The sequence below is a fragment of the Pteronotus mesoamericanus genome, unplaced genomic scaffold (assembly GCF_021234165.1).
Source record: "Pteronotus mesoamericanus isolate MK-2021 breed Mesoamerican mustached bat unplaced genomic scaffold, CSHL_Meso_final contig_82, whole genome shotgun sequence".
Taxonomy (NCBI): Eukaryota; Metazoa; Chordata; class Mammalia; order Chiroptera; family Mormoopidae; genus Pteronotus; species Pteronotus mesoamericanus.
In genome coordinates, this window is record NW_026555265.1 from 1210604 (window position 1) to 1224746 (window position 14143).

Below are 14143 nucleotides of genomic sequence, written 5' to 3' on the forward strand. Positions count from 1 at the left end.
GACACCCAGCCTCGCCATTTTACTATATTTAGTGGTGGAAAACAATTCTTGAATATTCTTCCACTTCGGCCACAACCTCTCATTGCTGTCACTTGCTTATGCAATAGCTTACTGGAGAGGTTTTGTATATGCACAGACTTCAAAGCATCTGTGGTGGCCATAGTTACTGACTCATCCTCGTGGGCCAGGGCCCTATGATTCAGTAGCCCTCACTGGGGCTGCTCCTTCTACAGTAATGCATAATGCAGCACAACTGCAGAGCAGCTGGAAATGAGGGCTGCCTCATTTCTGGGGTGAGAGGGGCAGGCAATGGTTTGTTACCAACTATTTCTGCCTTTCATCTTTCCCAATCGTTACTTTGATAGCAGGTTTCTTGAGGATGGAGGCTGAAGGAGTTAAACAAAAAAATCCACATATCTTTCCCTCTCTTCTCAAGAGAGAGCAGCCACAGCACAGGGAGCGGCTCTTTCTGCAGCCCATCCTTTTACACCTCCCCATGGCATCAGTTATCGGCCACATGTTCAACAAACAACCCTACCCCCAAAATATTCATTAATGCAGATTCACAGTTAAAATGGCTCCAGATTAAAGCCGAGTCAGTCATAATTGAGAGGGTGCTAAGCTGGATGACTATCAAAAGACATTTGATTAGGGAGCCTGCCAAAACGCAGTTCTAAAACCACAATTTCCATGCACAGTGTAATGGATATTATGGATAATTACCCAGAGTGCACTACTCAGCCACACAGCTGCCTACAATTACGTCCCAAACAGCTTCCTCCTCCACTGCACCCTTCAAGCTCCCCGCAATGACGACTTCTTAGAACTTGAGGAGTTGGTATCTTCCTGACATTACCAAGACAAGGGCCCGCAAGGAACCGAGTGGAAGAAAAAGACAACAAATGCTGCATGTCCCGAGGCTAAGTGCATGGATGGAACAGAACCATCCTGGATGAGGAGAATGAACATTCACAGTTCATGGAGTGCGTGGGGATTTCAAGGTGGGGTGGAAAGAAGTACTTCCTGAAGAAACCAAGCGGTCCAATCAGCTGAGGGAGGCTCAAGGCCACCACAGGCTTGTCATGTGACTTGCACACTTGGCATTTATGAGCATTCTGGATTAATATTCATTTCTTTATTAAGTAAAAAAGCAGGGGCCCTTTGCCATCTGTTCATCATTTTCTTTACCACTGGTAGGAGAGCAGAAGATTCAATAATAGCCTTACAAAGGGTCATAACCAGGTTTACCTGCAGCTGTACAGCCTGTGCTTAGGCCTCAGGCAACAGCAATAAAGTAATAAAAGCTCCTGTTTGTAAAACGGGATAAATCAATAAGGGCAGCCCACATGACAGATTTACTTTCAAAAAGCCTTACTTTCAAAAAGCCTCCGTGAGTTCTAGGCGACATGCTTTTCAAAAACCTCACATAAACCAGGCCGGCAATGAGGGAGAGACCGTGGGGCCGATGGCTCTCCAGCAGGCCTGCAAGCTGAAGATGTGGCTCCGCCTCCACTGACCTTGCCATAAAGAGACGCTCAGAAAGCACCAAACTCTGGCTTTGAAGGTAGGTTGAGTCTTAACAGAAACTTTACAATATGGGATGTTGACACATTTCCAGTTTCATGAACGATACAAGATAAGGAACACCATATGTATGTCTCCTATTATAACTCCACATATTTTCCACATATTTTCCTCTTAACTTTCGGACAATTTTCTTCTTCCAAACCAAGTGCTAGGTTGTTACCTCCTGCTGTTAACCCTCATGCCAACTTATCCCCTTAGTGTGCTTACATGATCCTTGGTATTAATGGGACATTTAAAGTTACAGTTCTTGCTCAAATATCTTCTATTTTCAATTACATGTAATCCAAAGATACCATTTGCTCTGCTGGTTTAATATATAAAACCAAAGTACATGCTACTAAAAGAAGCATATGTCAGATTTTCAGGGCTATTCTTCATTTATAATCTCTCTAGAGTCTAAATCAAATAGAAATTAAAAAATCAGCCCTTTCGGAGTATGTTGAACTGAGAGCTAATTTAATTTATTTTGTTACGTGATATTCAGGAAAGGGGTTCTACGATGTGTGCCTTCTCTATTGAAGAAATGGCACTGGTTCTGTCCATAGGCCTTTTTGTCAATAGTTCTGGGCAAACAGACAGTAACAATGTTAACAATGTTTCTTTTTCTATGAAGAAAATAATGAGGGTTTGTGTTATCTCTCAATCACTGTGATGTCACATAATACACTTTAAAAAAATCTGAGCTCATAAGATTAACCTATCTCTGATAATTTTTACTTCTTTATTTCTTTAGGTTAAAGGCATTTGAAATACATAGTGGGATAGTTCACCATGTAATATATTACCAGAGTCTCATACAAATGTTCTGTAGCCTCATATATAGGCTATGACATATAAGGGGCAACACGAAAACAAGTTTATTACTGAAACAACTCTTGGAAAAAACTTTCCAAGAGGGAAACCAGACCCTATTTGGATATGTCTTTATGGCCTCACTCCCCAGACTTTGCAGAAGTGCTACTTTTTGTGTATACTGTTGTACAGTGAAGAACTCTGCCTGTGCATGGACGGTATACTGTCCTATTAATAGGAAGGGCACTGCCAAGCCCACTAACCAGGCCACAATCCGAATGGCAAGAGCATAATTAACACAGTAAAAAGCCTCAATGGAGAACTAAACAAGAACAAACCTCATCATCATCAGCAAATAAAATAATCATGCAAGTCCAGCATCCAGTGCTCACCTCCTCAGGTTCTATCAGCTTGAATTCCATGCCTCGGCCTGTCCAGGCAATGAAGTGGGCATTGGCTGGGTCATCAAGAAGGGTAACCAGAAACTGCCACAGCTGAAGGGAACCTCGCCTCTGGTAAGGGGGCCCCTCACGATACATGGTGGGCTCTTGTTTGACTTTGCCTGATTGGGATGAAGAGACATACATAATACTTTAGTCTTAAGTTTCTCAGGTGATTCAGGCAAAACAGAGTTAATGCCAATTTGATGTCAATAAGACTGACGGAGGTGCTCTGACATCTCTAACCCTTCAGCTTAGCAACAAACTGGATAGGGCTACTTACCTTCCAGTCTCTCAGGAACAACACAAGTGTCATCAAAGTACAACCGGGGATCTTTTTCATATGAAAAACCTGAAGAAGAATTTAAAAAGAAAGAACGTGTTGCTTAACAAATTCTGTGTTCTACTAAAACTCTGGATTTACAAACTAAAGTGGGATTCTATCATTTCGGGTCTTAAGCCCTCTTTACTGCAGTATCTGTGCCAGAATGAATTTGGGGGACTTCAAAAGGACTCAGTCGTTGGCATTCCCATCTAATCACCTGAGCCTCAGTCAGCGTGGCATCGATTCCTGCTATTAGAACTAAGACTGCAGGGAAGCACTGAGTCACCAGTAAGTTCCTTCACATCTTGCTTATGATGTCTGCATGGGTCAGTGTTGCTGTGACTAAGACCTTTATATCTGAAAAGACATCTCATCTGTTTCAGTTGGCCTAGCTGCACAGATTTCGTTGATCTGTGCATAGTCTTGCCATTTTCAACCTTTCTTACAACTTGGCCAGGCTGCCCACATACTTCATTCAATTATGAAAGAGCTTGGAGAAGAGATAAGGGTGCCAAAACGGGTAAAGACTTGGGCCTGTGGAGGTCTGCGATGAGCCGTAACTTTAAAGGCAGGTTCTTACTACCAGACACAGTGGAAGGAATCTGAAGAGACTCTCTAGCAATAAAACGTATTCATGGTACAGATAACAAAACAGAGATTGAGAAAGGGGAACTGACTGGTGCAACAACACATGTAAGTAGAAACGAAAGGAAGCTAAGGTGACAAGTGGAAGAGGTCAAGAAGAAGGAAGGACGGCCTGACATTCTCAGTCCACAAACCCTAACTACGCATTCTGTGCTGATCACCATGTCACCAGGCGGCCTGACAAGATCAGTGGTTCAAATCAAAGCCAGTTAACAGACAGGCCTGATGGGACCACATCCTTCCCTGTGGTCTACCCTGCTTCAGGTGTAAGCACTCTAGCGCACTCTCCCCTAGCAGCACATTCTTAGGAGAAAGCACCAGAAGCTCCTATCTGGCAAATGATGCTCCCTGTGCTCAGTTCTCTGATCCATTCATCTGGTTGTGTAGGACAGGTGTATGCAGCGGGGACAGGCAGGGGAAGACACTCTGCAGTGAAAGGCTATCATTAGATCTTGAGAGAGATTTGCTGTAACTTGAAAAGTCCACAGTTAAAGGCGCCAAGAAACAATCTGCTGTTCTTTCTTCATGATCAGCCCAGATCAAGTTCTTGGCAGGACCAGCACCATTTTTAAGAGGCTTGGGATGAGGAAAATACTGCCCAACTTAAAGGGAACTGAGATTGTTTTGAGGTTTGTAGCGTTCATTTTTGCTTCCTTGACTCCAAGTATTATTTCTCTGTTTGTTTAACTACCTAAAGGATATATATTTATTTTCATTTATTATTTAATTCAATAAATATTTTTGCCAGGATCAGTGCTAGAAGAGGGTAGACAATGAGAAAAATATGGACTCAGGGCTTGCTCTCATGGAGTTTGCATTCCAACTGGTGAAGACAGACAATACAGCTGGGAAAAAAATGAGACATAGTGTAGGATCAAACATTAAAGAGTGTGGGCCATGACTTGGGCAGGTTCGATCTCCATTTGGGACAACCAATTGACGTTTCTCTCTCCCTCCTTCCCTTCTTCTCTCTCTGAAGTCAATAAACATATCCTTGGGTGAGGATTTAAAAAAAAGAATGGCTAAAAAAAAGTGTGGATCATGTAGTCAGACCGACGGACCTAGATTAGCAGTGTAACCTTGAATAAATGAATTAACTTCTCTGTGTTCCAGTTTCCTCATCTGAAGACTGGAGAAGATAATAATTCCTACATTATAGGGTTGTGAGAATTTAATTGAGTTGATATTTATTGTGTCCCATGGATCTACTTATGTTTCTACCAAAGTGCCAAAAACAGCTCCTGGTAGATATGTGCAATAAATGATAGTTAAAAAAAGTTAATTGCACATTGTGATAAGTACTATTAAGAAATTAACTGGATAATGTGAGAGCTTTATATTATACTCTCTCTCATGGATTCTAAATTCCTCGAGGATAAGGGCTGTGTTCTGAATATCTTAGTATCCTCACAGCGCCTAGTACATAATAAGTGCTAAATAAATATTTAAATGAGAGAATGTATAGTCTCCATTAAAAGATTTAAGAATACAATGCTAACTTTTAAGCCAGAGATTCAGTGACTCCTATAATACATTTACTTTCCAATTTGACACTAGAAAACTGACTTTTATGACAAAGTGTTCTACTTTACATCAACAAGAATTACATAATCCATCATGCTTTATGCTTTCTGCCTTGACTGCCAGAAAACTATAAATTTCCTGATTTTCCATATGGATTTTGACAACTCCAGTGATGTTTGAATGGCCTTATTATAGTCACAATAAGTATACTACTTCAAAGTACATACATCTGTTAAACTTGCCATGTTATTTTTAGAGCTTTTCTTCCTCCAAGGTAAAGATAACACAGTCATAGTATATAGGGGACAAAATGTAAATCTAGATTATGCTCTATGTTTGGTTTTCAAACTAATCAGATGAAGTCCTGACCATGAGGATCATTTTGATGTATTTTGTGGTTTCTAGTTATTGCCACATGTGGTTCTCTAAAACATCTGGAAGATACTGTTGGTTTAAGTGAAACTTAAGTCAGTTGAATTTGCGCCAGCAGTTACATCAGTTGTGGCCACAACTATCTAATCACTCAAATAAAGGTGGCAGGAAGGAAGGACCTGTTCGAGGAGCAAAGCAGAAATGAGAGATTCAAAACACTATGTGAAGATTCCAGGTGAACGCTAATGCAAGATGGCTATCTTAGTAATCACAGATACCAATCAGAAACGCTTGTTTCTCTAACTGTTTCACTGGCATCTGTGGTCAAGCCTATATACAGAGAGAAAAACCATGTCAGAGTAATTTAGAGCAAGTAAGACTACAGGTCTCTTTGAAATGAATTTCGCTGTGTGTGGGGGCAGGGGAAGGAATGGGAAAGAGTGGTGGAAAAGAACACACAAACTCGCCAAATACTGTGTGTAGTAAGCAGCCCAATGCCTTACTAAAAATATTTCCTTTAAGAGTATGCTCCTTTCTAAATGTTGTAATTATGCAAAATGTTTTCCTCCCTCTTTTCCCCCACTCCCTCTTAGTTTGCCTGCTACAGACATCAACTGCTTCTGTAGAAACATTCGGGAACCTGGAAGAAAGCCCCACACAGCTGTGCCTACAACAGCCAGAAGTCCAGGAGATAGGCCTTCCTTCCCAGGGCTGGACACACCCTCGGAATATCCTTAGCACTCAGGGCAACAACACCTGGTCTCCCCTCTAACCAAGTCGGTGAGAAGCAACGACTCATTGAAACCACTCTCCTGAACTGGTCACTTACAAAAACCAGCCAATGCTTTACAGTGCTGTTTTATCAGTTCTTTCAACTTTCCTCTAAAAACTCTAGAGAACAGTGGTTGTCAATTTTGGATGCACATTAGAATCGCCTGGGAGCTTTAGAAACTACTAACCCCTGGTCCCACCCCAGAATTTCTGATTTAATTGCTCCGGGTGAAGCCTGGACACCAAATGTTTTAAAAGCTCCCCAGATGGTCCTAATGTATAGCCAAAGCTGAGACCCTCTGCAGGAGTTCTTGAAACTTGAGTGTGCATCTGATCACCTGGCCTGTTAAAATATGGATTGCTGGGATATTCTTATTCAGTAGGTCTGGGGTGGGTCCTGAGAATTTGCATTTCTAACAAATTCCAGGTGAAGCTGATGCCATGGGTTTGGAGAATCACTGCTTGAGATAGTTACGGAGAGATGAATATGACAGGAAATACAACATACTCTGGGGAAGCTGTTCGAAGAAAAAACCCTCCCGCATTTCAACATTCAGAAGAGAAGTCCTAAACCTACCATCTCAAGTAATTCCTAAGTTCCATCTTAGGCCGATAGTGTTACATACAGCTACATGACCTCCTTGTATGGAAATGTGGAAACCAGGTTTGTTTGTTTGTTTCTTCATATTATTCCCTGACCCCTTAAAAGTTAGGATCATTGCCAGTGAAAATGATGGTAGCCCTCACAGTGCTCAGGAGCGTGCCTCAAACCCTGTGTGCTGAATAACTGAAGATTATGATCAATTAGCTCTCATGTTCATAAGCTAAGGAAGGTTTAACCTATGATCTCAAATCTTAGCCCGGAAACAGCGATTTTCTGCTTCCCTGAATACTTTTTTTTTTTTAAAGCTACTGACCTTCATGGCTGCTGGAGAAATAGCCCCCTCTCATGTAGGACGACTGGCAGTTAGGCACTTCTGAAAGAGAAACGCAGACATACTCACTCCCACCAATAGTTTCTGCAAGTGAATCAGCACATCAGTTGCACTACAGCTCTGCAGTAAAGCCCCTAAACCTTTTTCTGCTCCAAGGTCATGTGGTTTTGGCCTTGTCGTGGGAAAGAGGTACCACCCTAATAAGCAACATAGAAAACACTATATAAACCACTACCTGAAAGTAGGACTCTTGACTCCTAATCAAGAGAACTGAGAGAAAAAACTGATGCCTCATTTTCACAACTTCCTCATTTTGGAAATTAGTTTAACACCAAACCTGGTGAAAGAATTAATGGTAGAAGAAACTGGCTTTTAAAAGGCCCAGTTGACCTTCTGCCTATAATGACTCCGCGGCTTTGGGGTTTGGAGGGGGTGGGGGGGTCACTTTAGAGCTTCCCAATTTGCTCTTCTTTATAGCTGATGGTCACATCCAATCCTGCTGCAAGAGGTAAAGGTATTTTTAGGCCAAAGAGATTAGGGGATCTGAAGCTGTGAAGCTAGGACAAGTACTGGCAGGAGTGGGTTTGGTGAATACATTTTCACCAGGCTGTAACTGTTAGGATGAAACCCATGCATAAGTGATCTCTTCTGGCATCATGTTATCAAGGTGTCCACTGAGAGAAAAGACAGTGAGTTGAGTTGTGCCCATGTAGGACAAGACTACACACCAGGAGCACCACTCAGATCAAAGAATTACAGATATGGTAACATCTGCTGAGTGTGTGGCTGTATAAAAAACTCCCCAGGACAGACTAAATGCCAGTCCCAAAGGAATAATGTTGCTGGTCATGCCTTCTCCTGAGAATAGTACATCAAAGCCTTCAGGAGGGATGCCAGTGGAAATTTTACAAGCTATCAATTCTTACACTTGGTAATTTTTCTATCATAAAGCAACAGATGTCTCCCTTCTGCTTACCTCCCCAGCGTTTCCCATAACCAATTTCTGCCTGAATTTAGCAACCTATGCATTATCTCACAAAAGGTCAAGAGTAAATTCTATATCCTATTCCATTTGCAAAAGCCATTCAAGTACCTACTATGATACCCCTCCCTAGGGTCTTCAAGAAAAGCATGCCCAGGGAAGACTGAAAAACCTACCCACCACCCTTAAATTCCTTTAGCACCAACTGAAAAAAAAGTGAAAAAATTTGTCATTTTTGAAAGATGGAAAAATGAAAATGAAGAGGAGAAAACAGTTTCTAAATGTGCAAGCTACAGTCCAACTCTCCGTTCTCCCAACGATCTCATTTAATAAACCTGGCCCATAAGCTATGTAGTCAGTGAATGCGTGTATGAAAAAATGAAGGGGAGGAAACAGTTTCTAAATGTGCAAGCTACAGTCCAATTCTCCTTTCCCCCAACAATTTCATTTAATAAACCTGGCCCATAAGATATGTAGTCAGTGAATGAGTGTATGTGTGGAGAAAGGGGATAGAAGGGCCCCCAAGTACAGCCTAAACTCCTGACATGCTCAAGGTTCTAGACAAGAGTAACCCATAACCAAATAAGGTGCTCTAATGTGTTGTACCTTTCCCCGTGTATACCAGCAGGTCCTGAAGGACACGGTAACTTTCCCAAATGAAAACAATGCAATAGAGCAGCGAATCCCATGAAGCAACCAACTGGACACCTTTTCCATACTGTACCCAGCACCCCATAGAGCTATGACACACTAGGTGATTTCTCGGAACACCATTCATTTCAAGAATAGAAAGAATCCCATCCTACATGTGGGTTCTCTTCCAATTCTTATATAGCAAGCATATGAGTCTGTTGTATTCAAAAAGAAGGCCATGGAATTAGGGGCAGGACTAAACTGCAAAAATAAAATTCCCTGTGTCCTGTGACCCTAAGATAATAGGTCTTAAAAAGAGCGTCACCACGAGTGGACCCCCAGCAATCTTCAGGCTTGGCCTCGGAGGTGGACTCAGCACCACTTCTCGCCTTCTGCACCTCCTGCACCTCCAACCAGTTGCACGGCCTTTACGTTTTGTTTTGTATTCAGTTACACATAAACATGTCTGCTTTCCTAGCTCATAAGTTCTTTGAGGGCAAATTTTATAAAACTATTCCCCAAAGCCCTATAAGTAGAAGACATTCAATAATGCCCAGAAAGATGAATTGAGAAAATGAAGAAAAGGCATGACTTCATACTAACCTGAATCAACGCAGTAATCTCGGGGCTCCTGCTTGATTCCCATTGGTGACTGAAATCCATGTGCTGGGGGGCCCGGCATGCCTGGGACCCCGTGTTCATAGAGTGGGTCATGGTATTCTTGTTTGAATCCCTGAGGGGGTGGGGGAGCTGCAGGGACAATAGGTTCCGACATTTGCCGGTGGTAACTGGGGCGATTATCTCCAGGAACTCCTGACTGAGGAGGGAAGGGGTGGCAGGGTTCAGACAGCTGTCTCTGAAATCTGCAAGAAGAAAATAGTTATATTGTTTAATTAAGAACATCACTAATACCTACTATAATTTAATATTAAGGATTAGATGTTCAGATTAATGAAAGTATTAATACTTATTTCTTTTTTAAAAAAAATACTTATTTCTGAATATTTTACCCTCTTTCCAAAATTATATCACACATTTCACCCACGCCTTGAGTCAGCGACAGGCAAAAAACAATCAGAGCAATGACAAGGGAGCCTCTTATTTTCCATGCCTGTTTATTTCATACACGGTCTACCTGTATATTGGGTCAGATTATATAGCTGAATATATAAAAGCGATTACTTGCAAATGGCCCTCATATACACATGTGAATGTGTTCACTACTGCATCCATTCTCTCACTGGTAGATAAAATTTTCGAAGACCAAGGAGTACAAATTAACCAATTAGAAAATGTAGTTTTAAAAAATCTCACATACAATATCAAAAATAAAAAGTCCTTAGGAATAATTAGGAAATGTGTATGTCATTTATGAATAAAATGGAAACCTGTTTTCTAAGGAATAAGAGAGAAGTCTAATTTAAAAAAATATTTAGGACTTTGGAGCTGTTGATTCAGTATAAATTATTTTATAAAAGCAATGCCTTCCCAACCAACTTGAAAAAATGATCTTAAACTTTATTTAAAAGATTATATAATTTTTGAAAAGAATGATCTATTCAATATTGACAAATATTATAAAGCCACAATAATTAAAATAAGAATACAAGAAATGAAAGATAGTCATGCTAAAAGAATTAAATGGAAAGTAAAAAACTGTTAAATATATTCCAAAATTTACTATTTGTTAGGGTAGGCATTTCAAATTAGTGGGGGAAAGGCTGAACTTCTCTTATACCATATGCTTAAATAAATTTCATATGGAATAAAGATTTAATATGAAACCATGACAGTAAAGTGAATATATATGAAAACATATAACCCTGGAGGAAAAAAAAACCTTTTTATACATCGTACCAACAGCAGAAATCAAGATAACTATGACATACCTCACTGTATAAATATCTATAAATCAAAAAACAACAGAAACAAAACCAACAGAGAAACAAGAAATGGGGAAAAATCTGTTAACAGTCAGAAAATACCAGAAACAAACCCCAAAATTAAACTAATTGGGAAAAAAATTCTCTAATAAATATAGCATTGTTAATACTGTTGACGCAGAGGGCTTTAAAAAAATCAATAAAAGATGACACCCCAACAGAAAACATGGGTAAAGGACATAAATTGAGAAAAACCACAAAAGAAGGAACACTGACAGTCACAAACAAAACGTTTAGCTTCACTAGTAACCATAGAGAGAGGACACGCGGGCACTTAATAAGTCTGTGGCACATAAAAAAATTGAAATCACAGGTATGATTCGATAAAACTACCAAGATGGTCGCCAGTACAAATGCCTAACAAGGGAACTGGCTAAGAATGTGGTAATATAGCCATTGAGTTGAAAGGAATCATCAGATATGATGCAATATACAAATATGTAAGGACCTGCAAAGGTATTTTTGATATATTAAAGCAGACTGTGAAATGTGAAAGAGTATAAACACCGTCACATTTTTGCAAAAATAAAAAACACAAATATTTATGATGTTACATAAAATCCTGGAAAGATTTGCACCTAAATGTTCACACTGCTTTTCTTTGGGTGGTGATGATTTTTGGTAATTTTCTTGCTTTGTTCATCAACGGTTTCATAAATATGCATTATTTTTATCATAAGACAGAACAATAAAAGCCTTTTGATATTGTTATTTAACGAGTACCATTAACATCCTTTAGCTGTCGGAGAAATCCAGATGAGCACCACTGCCCCTGCCCTGCGGGGAAGGCAGTGTGGTATGGGGAGAGCCTGAGGTCCTGAGTCATGGAGGGCAAATTTTTTTGGTTTCAGTTTCTCCTCTGTAACGTGGGGATGTATTATCCATACAAATGTGATTGGAATGATGAAATAGAATCATGTCTACAAAAGTGTGGTTTCTGACGCAGCTGCTATCACTGATGGACTGGGGTAGACATCAGGAAGGTGGGTGCAGGAGTTAGAGATGGTAACCCTCTATGTGTGACTTCAATTCATGAAGTATGCATAAGGCACTCATCTGCGTGTATATAGAAGAGCATTTGTAAATATATGCCCTGAGGTAGAAAATACAAGCCAAGGTTCAGGGAAAAAAAAATAAAGGATTTTAGAACAGCTAATTTCAGTATGTTTTTTAAATCAACAATATAATCCTGTAATAGTTAAGGACTTACTCTCTACTTTTAGCTTGAACCCTATTAATAGTTTGATTTGAATCAGTCTGTGGCAACAGGTGGCCAACAGATTTCTAGGATGTTGAGATTTAAAATCTTAGACTGAAGAGATTGGGTGTAGATAAAGCACTGTTTAGAGCAAGGTACAGCATGGCTCACTCTGAGTCTTTACTCCTCTATCAGAAGTAGGACCCTAAGATTGCTTTACAACATAAAGATCACCAAAACAACTTTACATATATTTATCCTTTTATCCCAGACACTAAAACCATCAGAATCTACCTGGCCAATATATTAAATACGTTTTTTAAACTATGTAAGGCTGAGTGGGTTGAGAGCCTTTCACTGAATGCATTACAGTGGAACTTTATAGGAATGAGATTTTCTAGGATGCTGTTATTTAAGGGAAAAGTTGTAGTCTTTGAAGAAGTGTAAATCTCAAACTTGGGGGCAGACTTGACATTTAGAATATAGGCACCAGCAGCATGCAGCAAACCTGAATTTTTGAAGAAAATTTTGAAGTGGGTCGAAAAGAAAGATGAAGATACTCTTAAGGCTTTATTTTTATAAAGTACCCAAACCTTATACTAGCAGGAAGGAATGGTAGTAAGGGTCCCGTTCTCTAACTTTCCCCTCTGCCACCATCTTAGCACCTTCAAAGGTGACCTCCACACATCACTTCCTTTGACAGCTCTGAGATGGCACAGACCACTCAGCTCTGTAACCAGAGCCCCCGCAGCTGGCAGGTCCAATCACTCCACTTCCGTTCAGTGCTCATCATCTCACCTTCCAGAATGAAACTCTAGAGTTGTCCTGGTCCAGCCCCTCCAGGAAAAGGCACTTCCATATGGGCACCGGCCAACACCCCCGTTCCCCCCTCTCAGTGTCACTTTGAGGACTCATGAAACTTAGGGGCCTGGGATCCGCAGACAGATTCTATAATTGGGATTGTTCTGCCTTGGCTTGTTTTGAGGGAGTGCGGAAGTGGCGAAGGGGATCTTAAGGGTAGGTCACAAAACCAGCATATTGGGAAGAAAGATTCTCTCAGAGCTTGCTGCTGATAATGGCTTTTATTTGCAGAGATTAGTAAAGTAATTTAGTTCTTCTCCTCAAAATACATTCTGTGAACTTTACTCACTGACCTTCATTTGAACTCCCTTCCCCTGCCACAGTCCTTTTGAAGTGTCTAAGAATGTGTTGTATACACAATACAGTTATGACAAAGATGCCTCTTGTTTACTAAGGCAGGCAATCGTTTTCACTGGAAGAGCAGCCTGGTTCCTAACAAACCTCCTCCCCATCCCCCGACTGTCTAACCCCCACCCTCACACTCATTTCCCAACAGAACTCCGGCCATAGTGAACTCACAGTTGATGAGCAACGGGAGACTTCTGGCTACCGAGGGAGCCTAAATTCAATACATTACAGATTAAGGCTTTTTCAGTGCCAGTTTATTTAAAGAACCAGTTATTTATTTATTTGTCAGATTTATATAGCGCCTTTCCTCCCAAGAGCTCACCCACGCTACCAACATTTGGTTTACGTTATGAAAACCGTTAGATGCTTTTTCTGCATTTCCTTTTCGGTTTCTGCTGCCAACACACAGAGTAAACACAATGCTTAGAGGAAAAGAGGAGAAAAGGGCGGATTCCATGACGGCTGCACAGTGGCTGTGGGTGCCAGGTGAAGCAGTGGCGGTTCGGAGGCCAGCTGAGAGAGGATACGTAAGATCAGCTAAGACACCAACAACCAAGTACTTAATATTTCTGTTAAGGTTAAGAGCAGACAGAAAATAGAGATGCAGCGTAGCTGGGTAAGAGGCTCTGGCTGTGAAGTCAGAACATCGTAGGCTGAAATCCAGTCTTTACCACTTACTAGCTGTGTGACTTTGGGTGAGTTATGTAACTGCTCTGAGCCTCAGTTTCCTGGTCACTAAAATAAGGACAACCAGCATACCTGCCTAAAAGTCTGTTGTAAAGATTAC

The 14143-nt window shown here is 40.8% G+C and overlaps 1 protein-coding gene across 1 annotated transcript in view; it reads right to left on the reverse strand.

Moving 5' to 3' along the window:
* Nucleotides 1-14143, reverse strand: part of ETV5 (ETS variant transcription factor 5) — a 57532-nt gene that overhangs the window by 7239 nt on the left and 36150 nt on the right. The window contains exons 8-11 of the mRNA XM_054585078.1: nt 9610-9869; nt 7374-7433; nt 3103-3171; nt 2772-2941 (exon numbers count right to left, since the gene is read on the reverse strand). Of these exons, the coding sequence (XP_054441053.1) occupies nt 2772-2941; nt 3103-3171; nt 7374-7433; nt 9610-9869 (559 nt within the window). The remainder of the gene's footprint in view (nt 1-2771; nt 2942-3102; nt 3172-7373; nt 7434-9609; nt 9870-14143) is intronic.